This window comes from Abramis brama, assembly GCF_963993115.1.
Source record: "Abramis brama genome assembly, chromosome: 6".
Taxonomy (NCBI): domain Eukaryota; kingdom Metazoa; phylum Chordata; class Actinopteri; order Cypriniformes; family Leuciscidae; genus Abramis; species Abramis brama.
The window spans coordinates 27,908,083-27,923,268 of NC_139968.1; the positions used below are offsets into that span (position 1 = coordinate 27,908,083).

Consider the following 15,186-nt stretch of genomic DNA (forward strand, 5'->3'; position numbering starts at 1 on the left):
TAGATCTAGATTACTGCAATGTGCAACAAGCGTCTCTATAGCACCTACTATTCTAGATCCACTCAATTCCCAGCAGGAAAAATAACAAACCAATCCCTCTATTTTTCTCATTCACTGTTCCTGTCCCAAATGGCACAGTTCATGTGCACTTACCGTCTTGTGGACTTACAATCAGAGGCGGACAGAGTACACAGCTACATTACTTGAGTAAAAGTACAGATACCCCTTGCTAAATTTTACTCAAGTACAAGTAAAAGTACTACAGTCAGATGTCTACTTAAGTAAAAGTACTAAAGTACATGTTTTTAAAAGACCTTGAGTATCAAGAGTACAAGAGTACATTTTCTAAATATTGCATTACTACTGCCACAGTGCTTACATTGGTAAACACAGCAAAGCGAAAACTATCATTAACTTGTTCAGAAAATTTAAATAGTCTGGCGAGGTGGGGGCACGGGCAGATTCCCGGGATGTGATATTTTTTTTCCCCAGGATGGTAGGGGAAGACTCATGAATATTCATTAGGGAAGTCATCCCTGATTGGTCTGATGACCTACCCCTAACCCCGCCCCTAAACCTACCCGTCACTGGGGTTAAAGGAGAAGTTCACTTTTAAAATGAAAATTGTCATCATATACTCACCCTCATGTTGTTTCAAACCTGTATGAATTTCTTTCTTCTGCTGAACAGAAAGGAAGATATTTAGAAGATTATCAGTAACCAGACAGTTTTTGGGTCCCATTGACTTCCATAGTATTTTTTTTCCTACTATGGAAGTCATTGGGACCCAAAAACTGTCTGGTTACTGATAATCTTCTAAATATATTCTTTTCTGTTCATCAGAAGAAAGAAATTCATACAGGTTTGAAACAACATGAGGGTGAGTATATGATGACAGAATTTTCATTTTAAAAGTGAACTTCTCCTTTAAGACCAATCAGGGATGACTTCCCTAATGAATATTCATGAGTCTTCCCCTACCATCCTGGAAGAAAAAAATATCGCTCCCGGGATGGACCTGCTGCGTCTTCATCCATTGTTTAGTCCATGGTTTCGTCTCTTATCTAAATCTGACCATGGAGTTGACTTTGGCGGAAAGCTGAAGGTGATTGCTGATAGGCTGTTCCAATCAGTGGCGCCTGCACAATCCAATCACATTTGAGAGGGAAACAACAAATTGAGGGTTTCCAAGATGTTTCTTTTTTCCTTTTTTTTTTTTTTTTTTTGAATAAGTAACGGGTACTCACGGTTATGGATAGAAATGTAGTGGAGTAAAGAGTACAATATTTGCCTCTCAAATGTACTTGAGTAAAGTCATGAGTACTCCCCAAAAATGATACTCGAGTAAAGTACAGATCCCTCAAAATTGTACTTAAGTACTGTACTCAAGTAAATGTACTCCGTTACTGTCCGGCTCTGCTTACAATGGCCGCCGCGTGCATGTGACAAGACTATAGGGTGTCCCATTTGTCATTTAAGGTTTCAGAAGGGTGCTCACGAGCGCCCCCCTTTGCGGCTGAAATGTGCCCTCAATGTGCACTTCTGCCGAGCCTACAATCCGCAGCAAACTTCTACCTGACAGTCAAAGCGGCGTTACATCACGAAAGTGTAGACTTGGAGGAAGATTGTGAGGGCTTAGCGTTCCATTTGGGACAGCGCCAATATTTCATTTCACTCAGAAAATATGTCACAGTACTGAAGTAAAGTTGATCACTCCTTCCGGTTCACACCAGTGGCTTTAACCGTCGGTCGCTCATATTCGTCATGTTTGTAGTTTTTTATTTTTTTTTTTTTACACTTTTTATTCGTGTTTGTAGTTCTGAACTGAATCCTCCTCCAAAGCGCATTGGGTTGTGGGCAGTATTAACCATTATAGTGAGCACGGATCCACACTTTGAAAAGAGACCGGAAATAGTAGACCATTCAGTGACTTTTGATATACTCTTTTCAACATATTATGCTTTGGGACACACTTCTTTTAATCTCACATTTAGGATGGATAGTATGGACATTGGGATAGAGGGTAGGACACAGTCTACTGTTTGAGAAGCACCTGTTGAGGCAAAAACAAGTAACTAACAAAATAGCATCAGGCATAAGAGACATCAGGATTCAAATTGTCCTTAAAAGATATTTATTCTTGCAAGAATGTTCCCAGTCCATCCACAGTCCAGCTGCAGGCGGAATGAGACCCAGAGCAGAGGTTGACCAGCTACTTTATAGTGTTCTATTCAAAAGCTATCTCCTACAGCCCCCACTAAACAAAATAACAAAAGGGACCCCCCCTTGAAACTCCCCAGCCCAGGGGGTCTTCTCATCCCTGAAGTCTCACACACACCTTTGAACACATGAATTTTTCCACAACACACCCATAATCACATTCCTACGACTTAATATGTCATAGCCACGACAAAACTAGGTGAACTGAACATGTCGATATACACTATATTGGCAAAAGTTTTGGGATTTCTGCCTTTACATGTACATGAACTTTAATGACATCCTATTCTTAATCCGTAGGGTTTAATATGGAATTAATAATATGAAATTGTCCAAAATGTCTTGGTATGCTGAAGCATTAAGAGTTCCTTTCACTGGAACTAAGGGGCCAAACCCCTGAAAAACAACCCTGCACCATAATCCCCCCTCCACCAAACTTTACACTTGACAAAATGCAGTCAGGCAAGTCCCGTTCTCCTGGGAACCGCCAAACCCAGACTCGTCCATCAGATTGCCAGACAGAGAAGCGTGATTCGTCTCTCCAGAGAACACGTCTCCACTGCTCTAGAGTCCAGTGCAGGCGTTCTTTACACCACTGCATCACTCTTTGCATTGCACTTGGTGATGTAAGGCTTGGACGCAGCTGCTCGGCCATGGAAACCCATTCCTTGAAGCTCTACGCACTGTTCTTGAGCTAATCTGAAAGCCACACGAAGTTTGGAGGTCTGTAGCTAATAGCTATTGAGCACTTCTGCGCACTGCGCACCTCAGCATGCGCTGACCCCGCTCTGTGATGTTACGTGGCCTACCACTTAGGCTGAGTTGCTGTTGTTCCCAATTGCTTCCACTTCGTTATAACACCCCTAAAAGTTGACCGCAGAATATTTAGAAGTGAGGAAATTTCACGAATGGATTATTGCACAGGTGGAAACCTATCACAGTACCACGCTTAAATTCACTGAGCTCCTGAGAGCAACCCATTCTTTCACAAATGTTTATAGAAGCAGTCTGCATGCTACTTGCTAAGGTTGTTTCAGCGATTTCAGGCCCAAAAAAGGCCCAAACATAAATGATCACATTCATCTAATCTTTCCTAACGATCCGCTAGCTGCCGGCCCCATAAGCAGGCCGTCAAAAAAACGCGTCTCTGTAGGCAGCCTAGGCTCTGAGGTTTTGCGCTCGTGCACGGCTGCACGCGAAGTCGGGGAACATGAGCGCAAAACCTCACAACACCCTCCCCCTGTCGGTGATTGGTTGGAACACTATTTATTTTGGTTTTAAGTAGTTGATTAAACTACCATGATTTCAACTAGCAGGTATTTGCTGTTACGGCTGCTCAGTGCTCTAGTAGTAACCTGCTAATTACTTGTCAAATTGTTGGCTCTGCTTACTTTTGCTTTAATCATTGTATTAAAACAGCAGTTATTCGTTTTAATTAAAAGATATTTAACACTGTGAGCTTAAAATAAATAATCTTCATGCTCTAATGCTATGAAACTCACCTGGATACAGGTGCTTTATACCAAAAAGAAAACAAACAAAAAGAAGATGAAGGAACCACCAAAGTGTAAAACCACACTGAACATTAACTAATGAGCGAGTGAACAAACTGCATCACATTTCCAGAATAGTTCCCCTCTGAAAGATAAATGAAACCAAAACTGTAATAGAGGAGGTTTATTTCACTTACCAGATACAGTAACTGTGAATGTTTTGTGTGAAACCCCTTGTTGGCTGAGAACAGTTAGTTTATAAAGTCCAGAGTTTGTGGTTCTGATGTTCTTTATGGTGAGAGATCCCGTTTGATTGTCGAGCTGCAGTTTGTCTTTGAATCTCATACTTTGGTCATATATAGTGATGACCTGATCATTAATGTCAGCAATACGAGACTCTGAAGGTCCAAAACACCAAAGAATATAATCAGATCTAAGTATTTCAGTAACACCAGTGTTCAGAGTGATAGAATCTCCCTCCATCACTGATACTGAGATCATTTCATCTGTCTGAGCATCTGGAACACATTCAAATGAGGTTGTTGGTTAGAAACAGCAGTTAAAATTAATTGTTTAATTGTTTTTTAAAAGAAAGTGTTCAGCAACAGGATACAGTTTCATTTTGTTTCCACTTAGCTTCTCTGTGTGCCATTTATAAATAAATGATCATTGATCATACACTTCATGTTCACAGGTATTTCCTCTTTTACCGCAACAAGTTGTAAATACTGATGATTTAGCGTTAGCAGAGTGGCTTTCATCAGGATAAAACTCTTAACAGAGGCAAAATAACTAATGATAAATGTAATCTTAAATAACTCACCATGGACACAGATGAAAAACAAGATGACAGTCCACATGGGCATTGTATAAGACTGACTAGTATCACTTTAGTTGAGTCTCTGTTAAGTTTAGTAGATAAGGAAGAGCAGGTTCAGCCAATGACTCTCATTACTGCAACCGTGCAGTGGCTGTTACTTTCTCAGTCCTGTGGTTTTGTGGTGTTATGTTGGTGATACACTCTCTGCACATCCGTAGACACAGCTGATTTTTTTATTGCATTTTCTTTGCTGATTAAAACAAGTCACATCAAGCTAATACACTCTTATTGATATTTGAAAGCATGTTCAAATGATCCCTAATATTTATTAGAATGAAATCTCCAGAGCTCTCTGAGAAGTTTTGCAGGAACAGATTCTGTGTGGGCATATGCAGGACAGAACTGAAAGTAAAAAAAAAAAGAACAAGAAAAAAAGGCCTGAGAGTGGCTGTTAAAGGTCTATCTGTGCTTGATAGAGTGCAAAGCATCGCCCACTGCTGTGGTTTAGACACTTTTGTGCTTTCTTTCCATATGTGACCGACACTTTTTTCCATTGAACAATTGTCATAGTTCTCTTACTTTTGTCGCAATAATAATCCATTGATTCCTAAGGATCGGACAGTTTCATGTATGCATGTGCTGTAAAGCTTTCTTTCTTCAAAGCAGAGACCAGTTCTTAGTCAACGAAGATATTCTAGCATGGAGCTCTTTGATCTGTTTCTCTAGCTCAGAGTTGCGCTTAGACTGTTCTGTAGCTAGGGTTAAACCGAATTCTCTGTGACAACAGATAAAACTTTTCACACTGTTCTTGCAAATACTTTCTCCTAGTACCTTCTTACAATCTTCGATTGACCAAACTTTGCCTGGATCAATGCAAAATTTCTTTGTTAAATTCAATCTGACTTCCTCAGTCACGATTGAGTCCATGTGCTCTGATAACAAAGACTTGAATTCACTATCTGTCCAAAAAGGTGTAATCTGTCTAGTACTTTTCCTAAACATTTTGTGAATTTTTGTTACCACAAACAAACACTAAAAAAACTTCTCTCTACTGTCTTGCAAACAGAGGGTACAATCTTATTAGCACATGAGGCTAAATCTAATTCTAAAGCTAATTCTCTAGCTCACAGATAGGTCTTCTCTAGCAAGAGCATACACACAATATTAACATGTAACTGTTAATCTTCCCTGTCAACAACAGAGGATCAATTTCATCTCTAAAAGAAAACTTTTTAGAGGCTTATCTTTAGTTAACCAAACTCTACAGCTGTTTGTTAACTACTTCTCTGAACGGTGCAGAGGAAAACATTTGTACTGGTCTGCATTGGTTCTTTTAATGGAGTGAAACTCACCGAGTCTTTCATTTGTAGAGAAAGATTCCGTCTGGAAAAATTCAGTCTTTGAGATCTTTTTGGAGCTTGAAGTTTTCAATCTGGATTCAGAAGATTCAGTCTGGAACTCAGTCAGCTTTGTTGAGATCTTTGAGCTTGAAGTTTCAAGATGCAGTTCTTTGAGCTTAAAATTCTTTGAGTTTCCTTCTTCTCCATCCGGGTCACGGCACCATCTGTTGTAAAGCTTTCTTTCTTCAAAGCAGAGACCAGTGAGACAGTTGGGATCGCGTTCAACAGAAGTTGTTCTTTATTGAGAATTCCACTGTACGCGGCTGTAGAAACTTCCAACATTATCTAACTCAAACATTATACATTTACAGTTATATACCTTCCAAGGGGGAGGGACTTTTGGAGGTGGAGACAAATTCAAACAAAGCATGTAAATGATTATACAGGTTAAGGTAACACCCTAGACTGTGAGGGTCTGGCCAATCCTAATTCAATCAGCATAAGGCTCCAAGAGCCATTTGGGTCCGAAAGCCATTTGCAGAACAAAAGGTGAGATTCTCAGTGAAAGTCATTCAACCTAACTATTCAACGTCTAGGCTCCGAAAGGTGAGAATCAAGTGATCTGACTCATTTAAAACACAATAGAGAAAACAGGTCTGGCAGGAATGGAGACTCTTGCTGGAGACTCAATAATCACCTGAAATCAATTTTATCAGTTTAGATACTATTGCAGTGGAAAAACTAAATTAAACATTTAATAAAAATGTAATCCAACACATGTCTCCTACCTAACCTTTTTCATTTAAAGTAGATTTAGTAGATTTATTTAGATTTAGTAAAAGTGCATTTTAGCATATTATGAGGGTAATCCCCTGGAGTGACTTACTATTAAGAAAGAAAATCAAACCAGTACCAGACTTGATATGAAAGTTTAAGCATTGGTCAATTTTGGCATTATACATCCATTTAAATATAATTACAAACATTTGATGTATAATTTAAAGTTTAATTGCTGCCCTCTATTGGCTACATGGGGTAACAGGCTTGTAATAACATGTATTTCTTTGTGCATAATACATAAATGCAGGTCTAGCACTAGTTTATGAACTTGTCCTGAATGTGCTGTGACAGGAGTGGGAATACCGTCTCCGCACAATTATTATGCAAATCGATATTCTGATCATATTTCTTTCAATAACATTTTACCAATTCCAAACCACATTAGTCTTAACTACTCTTACTTTTAGATATAAATGGTATATAATTGTTAATTAGGGATTCAAGTGAAAAACACACTTCATTCAGATGTGCAGCAGGTTTACTTTTACAGGTAAAATGGGCCATAAAAGGGATTTAACTCGCACTGAAAACTCAAAAATGATTACATTTCCATGAGAAGGATGGAATATAGAAATTTCAAAAATAAAGCATGGTGATTTTACAAGATGCTCATTGGAGCAGCAGGGTCACACATACACAAACACACACAAAGATATGAACTGCAAAAGATTAAGGTGAAGAATTAGGTTTGTAATGTTGCTAAGGGATCCTGAAATGGGTCCGGGTAGGAGATGGACTTACTGCCAGATTCTGGAAGATAAAGTCTTCAAACAGATGTACAAGAGGATGTGGTACTGGTCCTTTAAGAGTCACTCTCAACCTATCGGTCTATAAAGCTTTTACAAATATATATTCAGAATATCGACTTGCATAGTAGTGCATGCACTTTTAGTTTCAGTGATGGAGGGAGATTCTGTCATTCTACTGATGTTACTGAAGTAAAAAGTGATGATCTGATACTGTGGATATTGTTTAGTTATATCTTCCCAAATTAACCATTATGTCAGGGCAAATTGTATTTGAGGGTAATGAGACTGTTGTTCAACAACTATATTGTATCAGTGAGGGACTGATGTCCATGTGCTCTCCTTTCCTGATTAATTTTAGTAGATCTGATGTCATAAATCAGCACAGCAACAGTAGCCACGCCCACCAGAGCAGAGACGACCAATCGGATCACAGCTTCAGTGAAACCACAACACTGGACAGAGTCTAAATTAAAATAAGAAAACATTGTGCACATAGTTGTGCTTTTCAATAAGCATGGACTATTGCACTCAGACATTAAAGTAAAGCATTGATGTACTTGTTTATCATAAATATGGCAACACCTCACTTACCTTCACATGTGTGACAGAGTTGCGTGATGTCCAGATGTGTGGTCTGGTTTCTGATGGGATTGTTGATCACACAGCTGTAAGTGTTTTTATCCTGATATTCCACCTCCAGAGGTAGAGAGAGACTGATGCTGAGATTAGACACACTGATGCTGGACAATACACTGATTCCTTTGTACCAGGAGAGAGTCACATCACTCACATTCAACACTGAACACACCAGTGAACATCTGGACTCTGATGATGATGATGATGATGATGATGATGAACACTGTGAAGAATCACTGGTTATGACAGGAATGGGCAGATCAGCTGGAAAAATGAAAGGAAGATTGATAAAAGTTCACATTGTCGTTTCAGATGAATTATAATGCAGATAACATTAAAGGCACAATATGTAAGACAATATGTAAGATTTTTAGATTATATATTTTGTTGACGTATGTCATTATCCCAAATGTTTCCGACATTGTTTAAATCCTGAGAAATTTCCAGTTTTACTTTATAGAAACCCTCTATGTGCCCTCAATATGCACTTCTGCCAAGCCTACAATCCCGCGAGCTCCGCTGCAAGCTTCTACCCAACAATCAAAGCAGCGTTACATCACGAACGTGTAGACTTGGAGGAAGATTGTCACAGTACTGAAGTAAAGTTGGTCACTCCTTCCGGTTCATGCCAGTGGCTTTAACCGTCGGTCGCTCACATTCGTCATGTTTGTAGTTTTTTTAACACTTTTTATTCGTGTTTGTAGTTCTGAACTGAATCCTCCTCCAAAGCGCATTGGGTTGTGGGCAATATTAGCCGTTATAGTGAGCACGGATCCACGCTTTGAAAAGAGACCGGAAATAGTAGACTATCCAGGGCCTTTTGACATACTCTTTTCAACATACTATGCTTTGGGACACACTTCTTTTAATCTCACATACTATTTAGCAGTGTTGTGTACTCGAGACTCGGACTCGGTCTCGAGACCATATTTTAATGGTCTCGGTCTTGTCATGGACTCGTGTGCATTTTGACTCGGAATTGACTCGTACTCGAACATATTAGGACTCGGACTTATTCCCGAGTCCACTCGAGTCCCATTCAAAATATTTCATGATTGTTACTGTATGTTAATATTTCTTTAAATTGTTGTTTGATTGAAACGTCCAATGATTGCTGACTTTCTTGTGCGCAACTGCGCATGACTTGAGACTAACGTTCGCACCACGCAAATGCAGCAGGAGCCTGGTCAGATGTGATGTGGAGCTCAACTGGTATAAACGTTATGTGGTCTTACTGTATAGAGTGGTACAACAATGTTTTGTGGACAAGAGCACATAAGCTTAAAGGCTAAAAGTTTTGTTACAGTTGAACATACAGGTATAGTGGTACAGTAATGTTATTTGTACTAGAAAATGTTATGTGGTCTTACTGTATAGAGTGATACAACAATGTTATGTGGACAAGAGCACTTACTGATTGTAATAATTGTAAGTAATAATTGTAATAAAATGACCTTTACACCACCTACTATGTGGCCTTTTTACCATTACAGTGTACATGATTCCATGGTATATTTGATTTACTGTTTGAGTATGGTGCCAATTTTATTGTTACCACCAAAATATTTTACATATTCTTGAAGATATCTTTAGGTCTGGTTTTTAGACCCAACCTTAGGTTATCCAACCTCTCTGGTCTCGGTCTCGACTCGACTCGGACTCGACTCTCTCTGGTCTCGGTCTCGACTCGGACTCGACTCTCTTTGGTCTCGGTCTCAACTCGGACTCGACTCTCTCTGGTCTCGGTCTCGACTCGGACTCGACCCTCTCTGGTCTCGGTCTCGACTCGGACTCGAGTGAGCTGGTCTCGACTACAACACTGCTACTTAGGATGGATATGGACATTGGGATAGAGGGTAGGACACAGCCTACTGTTTGAGAAGCACCCATAATCACATTCCTACGACTTAATATGTCATAGCCATGACAAAACTAGGTGAACTGAACATGTCGTTATACACTATATTGGCAAAAGTTTTGGGATGTCTGCCTTTATATGCACATGAACTTTAATGACATTCCATTCCCATGGAATTAATAATATGAAATTGTCCAAAATGTCTTGGTATCCTGAAGCGTTTAGAGTTCCTTTCACTGGAACTAAGGGGTCAAACCCAACCCCTAAAAAACAACCCCACACCATAATCCCCCCTCCACCAAACTTTACACTTGACTTAACACAGTGCAGTCAGGCAAATCCCGTTCTCCTGGGAACCGCCAAACCCAGACTCGTCACTCCTCTAGAGTACAGTGCAGGCGTGCTTTACACCACTGAATCTGATGCTTTGCATTGCACTTGGTGGTGTAAGGCTTGGACGCAGCTGCTCGACCATGGAAACCCATTCCATGAAGCTCTCTATGCACTGTTCTTGAGCTAATCTGAAGGCCACACAAAGATTGGAGATCTGTAGCTATTGACTCTGCAAAAAGTTGTCTACTTCTGCGCACCTCAGCATGCACTGACATCGCTCTGTGATGTTACGTGGCCTACCACTTAGGCTGAGTTGCTGTTGTTCCCAATTCCTTCCACTTAGTTATAATACCACTAACAGTTGACCGTGGAATATTTAGAAGTGAGGAAATTTCACAAATGGACTTAATGCACAGGTAGAAACCTATCACAGTACCAGGCTTAAATTCACTGAGCTCCTGAGAGCGACCCATTCTTTCACAAATGTTTGTAGAAGCAGTCTGCATGCTATAAATACAATTCAACTACCATGATTTCAACTAGCAGGTATTTGCTGTTACGGCTGCTCAGTGCTCTAGTAGTAACCTGCTATTTTTTTGTCAAATTGTTGGCTCTGCTTACTTTTGCTTTAATCATTGTATTAAAACAGCAGTTATTCATTTTAATTAAAGGATATTTAACACAGTGAGCTTAAAATAAATAATCTTCATGCTCTAATGCTATGAAACTCACCTGGATAATGGCTAACTTGAGGGATTGTCTGAAGGACAGGGGTTGAAACAGGTGCTTTATACCAAAAAGAAAACAAACAAAAAGAAGATGAAGGAACCACCAAAGTGTAAAACCACATTTAACATTGATGAGTGAGTGAACAAACTGCATCACATTTCCAGAATAGTTCCCCTCTGAAAGATAAATAAAACAAAAAAAGGTAATAGAGGAGGTTTATTTCACTTACCAGATACAGTAACTGTGAATGTTTTGTGTGAAACCCCTCGTTGGCTGAGAACAGTTAGTTTATAAAGTCCAGAGTTTGTGGTTCTGATGTTCTTTATGGTGAGAGATCCCGTTTGATTGTCGAGCTGCAGTTTGTCTTTGAATCTCATACTTTGGTCATATATAGTGATGACCTGATCATTAATGTCAGCAATACGAGTCTCCGAAGGTCCAAAACACCAAAGAATATAATCATATCTAAGTATTTCAGTAACACCGGAGTTCAGAGTGATAGAATCTCCCTCCATCACTGATACTGAAATCATTTCATCTGTCTGAGCATCTGGAACACATTCAAATGAGGTTGTTGGTTAGAAACAGCAGTTAAAATTAATTGTTTAATTGTCTTTCAAAAGAACCACAAAGGAAGTGTTCAGGATATAGGATATAGTTTCATTTTGTTTCCGATTAGCTCCTTTGTGTGCCATTTATAAATAAATAATCAATGATCAGTTTACGCTTCATGTTCACAGGTATTTCCTCTTTTACAGCAACAAGTTGTAAATACTGATGATTTAGCGTTAGCAGAGTGACTTTCATCAGGATAAAACTCAGAGGCAAAATAACTAATGATAAATGTAATATTAAATAACTCACCATGGACACAGATGAAAAACAAGATGACAGTCCACATGGGCATTGTAAGACTGACTAGTATCACTTTAGTTGAGTCTCTGTAAAGTTTAGTGGATAAGGAAGAGCAAGTTTAGACTCTCATTACTGCAACCGTGCAGTGTGTGTTACTTTCTCACTCCTGTGGTGTTGGGGTGTTATGTTAGTGATACACTCACTGCACATCCGTAGACACAGCTGATTTTTTTTTTATTGTATTTTCTGTGCTGAAAACAAGTCACATCAAGCTAATACACTCTTATTGATATTTGAAAGCATGCTTAAATGATCCCTAATATTTATTAGAATAAAATCTCCAGAGCTCTCTGAGAAGTTTTGCAGGAACAGATTCTGTGTGGGCATATGCACGACATAACTGAAAGTAAAAAAGAAGAACAGGAAAAAAAAGGCCTGAATGAGAGTGGCTGTTAAAGGTCTATCTGTGCTTGAGAGAGTGTAAAGCAAAGCATCGCCCACTGCTGTGGTTTAGACACTTTTGTGCTTTCTTTCCATATGTGACCGACACTTTTTTTCCATTGAACAATTGTCATAGTTCTCTTACTTTTGTCGCAATAATAATCCATTGATTCCTAAGGATCGGACAGTTTCATGTATGCATGTCTCCTACCTAACCTATTTCATTTAAAGATTTAGTAGACTTATTTAGATTTAGTAAAAGTTTAGCATATGTCATGACCGGCTTTGCCGTGCTGCTGGGCAGCTTGTTGTTGTCTGTGTTTTATGGTTGCCGTCTGTCTGTCTGTTTTAGTCCAACAGGTGGAGCTGTAGGCTGGCCGTGAAGGTTAATTGATGACCTGTTAAAAGGGGCCTTCCAGGAGCTCGCCGGTCTCTCTTTCCTCTTCGGGCCGCCGGTCCGTGTGGCTGGTGGCTGCCTCGCTCGTCGCGTTTACCTCCTCCCACCACCCGTTTCATTCTACTGATGAACACTACACTTTTGGTTAACCACTACATTTACTGATATACTTATTTCTGTTAAATAAACACTCTTTTGTTAAATATAGCGATCGGTGTGGTCTCCCCTTTCATGTTGCGATCACTGTATGAGCCAAGTGGTCGTAACATATGGGGGCTCGTTCGATTAGTCTCTAAATTTGATAGTAACGTTAGGCTGCTTTAATTCCTAGTAGTAGGCTACTAGCGTGTGTAGTGCTGCGTTATGTATCTAGCCGGTTTATGAATGAGTGTAGTAAGTTGAGTCTACTATCAGCTCGCGGATTGTTTTGGGTGAGCCACACTGATTTTGTGGGTGTGTGTGTGTAGGAGGGAGAGTTAAGATAAGGGGCGTTTTTGTTTCAGCCGTTCGGGGAGTGAGGTTCGGTAGCAGTTTGGGTGGCTGGACGGGACATTTTGTGGAGCTATGTTTTGTCCCCAATTAGTACGCCTCGGCGTTGTGGGTCTAGCTTACTGTCACTGAGGTCTGAACGAGGGCACCGCCGTGGAGCACCGGCTGGAGTGACTTTGTCGGGACAGTACGACTCCAGCGGTATGGGTGAGTGAATTATCCTTGTTCTTGGACTTTGGTGTGAAGATAGGTTAGAATAGTAGGGGGGTAAATGTTAGGGGGATGCTCCAGCATTAGTCTGTCTGGTTACCTGAACTGTATCGACTTTATAACCGGTTTGGCTGGATTTGTTGTGGATTGGAAAGTGTAACTTTATTGATGGTCATGTTGGAGGAGTTTTTAGCAGCTCCGTCGGAGCGTTTGTTGGTGGGGTTAACGAGGGAACAATTGTTGAAGGTGGCCGAGTATTACGCGATCGAGTTGCCGGCCGTACTTAAATCTGCTAAGAAGAAGGAATTTGTGGGTTTTATTCGCGAGTTCTTAAAAGAGAAGCAGGTTTTGCCTGATGTAACCCCAATCAGTCCTAGTCCAGAAATACAAATTAACGAGGTGGCTGATATTCCTGAGTCTAGCGTTAAGCCTAAAATGCAGCTTAAGTCCAGCGATTTAACCTTTGAACAACAAAAACAACTGTTGAGGATAGAGATGGATATAGAATTGGAGAAAAAGAAATTAGATTTGGAGCAAAAGAGATTGGAATTTGAGCAATTTAAATTGGCGAAGGAGCAAGAGATGCTGGAGAAGCGTTTAGAGCAGGAAAATGAGCAAAAACGTTTGGAAGTGCGCGAAAAAGAGAAAGACCGTTTGTTAGAATTAGAAAAACTTAAAAGTGAAGAACAGGAACGGGATGTAGAAAGAACTAGACTGAGACTACTTTCTGAGGGGAGAATTGATCGAAATTCTACCGGTAAGTCAGATCTAGCTGGTATGATAAGATTCCTGCCAAAATTTAACGAACGGGAACCGGATATTTTTTTTCGTTATTCGAAAATATAGCAGCTGATCGTGATTGGGATGATGAGGACAAAACAGTACTTTTGCAAACTGTATTAGTGGGTCGCGCGCAGGAGGCGTTTGTGGCTTTGGCACCTGCCGAGAGAAAGGAATATAGCAGCGTAAAACAGGCAGTCTTAAAATGTTATGAACTCGTTCCAGAAGCTTATCGGCAACGTTTCAGAAATTGGCTAAAAGGTGAGAGACAAACCCATACCGAAGTGGCAAGAGATTTGAGTAGTTTTTTCAATCGTTGGCTTGCCGCTGAGGGTGTGGAGACATTTGATGCGCTGCGAGATTTGCTGATTCTGGAACAGTTTAAGAATATCTTGCCTGAGAGAATAGCTATTTATGTGAATGAGCATGAAGTTAAGACTGTTGCGGAGGCTGCTGTTCTCGCCGACGGTTTTGTGTTGACGCACAAAAGTAAAGTACGTGAGTATTTTCCACGTTATGAAAATGACCATAGGGAATATCGATCGGGTCGGGTTAAATTTGATCATTTAATGAAGAATAAAACACGGGAGAATGAGGTTGTTGGTGAGAAGTGCAATTATTGTTTGGAAAGAGGACATTGGAAGCGAGAGTGTCCAGTGTTGGGTGCGCGAAATAAGGGTAGAGCTGCAAATGGAAAAGCTGTTGGTTGCGTGTTTTCTGTTGCGCGTTCAGATGGGCCTGTTGCGTTTGAAGTGGATCAGTTCTCTAGTTTGGAAGTTAGAAATGTCGTTCAGCCTGACGCTGGCGAGGAGAAAAATCTTGGAGCTGTGTCTAGGGGTGAGCGTGAAACTTCAGAGGTGTTTGTGTCGAACTATGCGCCATTCATTAGTGACGGTTTTGTTTCGTGGGTAGGGGATGCGCACAGGGTCCCAGTGAAAATCTTGAGGGACACAGGAGCCTCAGAGAGTTTTATTTGTGCTTCTGTTTTGCCATTTT

The 15,186-nt window shown here is 40.2% G+C and overlaps 1 protein-coding gene across 2 annotated transcripts; it reads right to left on the minus strand.

The window, feature by feature from the left end:
* Positions 1 to 1,060: 1,060 nt before the first annotated feature.
* LOC311085669 (uncharacterized protein) lies at positions 1,061 to 12,021 on the minus strand. Of its 2 annotated transcripts, XR_014606892.1 has the most exons (6): positions 11,883 to 12,021; positions 11,248 to 11,568; positions 11,022 to 11,075; positions 8,054 to 8,362; positions 4,537 to 7,925; positions 3,956 to 4,231 (listed from the first exon to the last, which is right to left on the minus strand). XR_014606892.1 is itself a non-coding variant. In XM_084118244.1 (5 exons), exons 1-5 carry the CDS (start codon positions 11,923 to 11,925, stop codon positions 7,762 to 7,764), a joined length of 891 nt encoding a protein of 296 aa, XP_083974370.1. In that variant the 5' UTR covers positions 11,926 to 12,021; the 3' UTR covers positions 1,061 to 7,761. The 2 variants fall into 2 exon arrangements, 1 of the variants encoding a protein (XP_083974370.1); XM_084118244.1 differs by having other exon boundaries at positions 1,061 to 7,925.
* Positions 12,022 to 15,186: the final 3,165 nt, after the last annotated feature.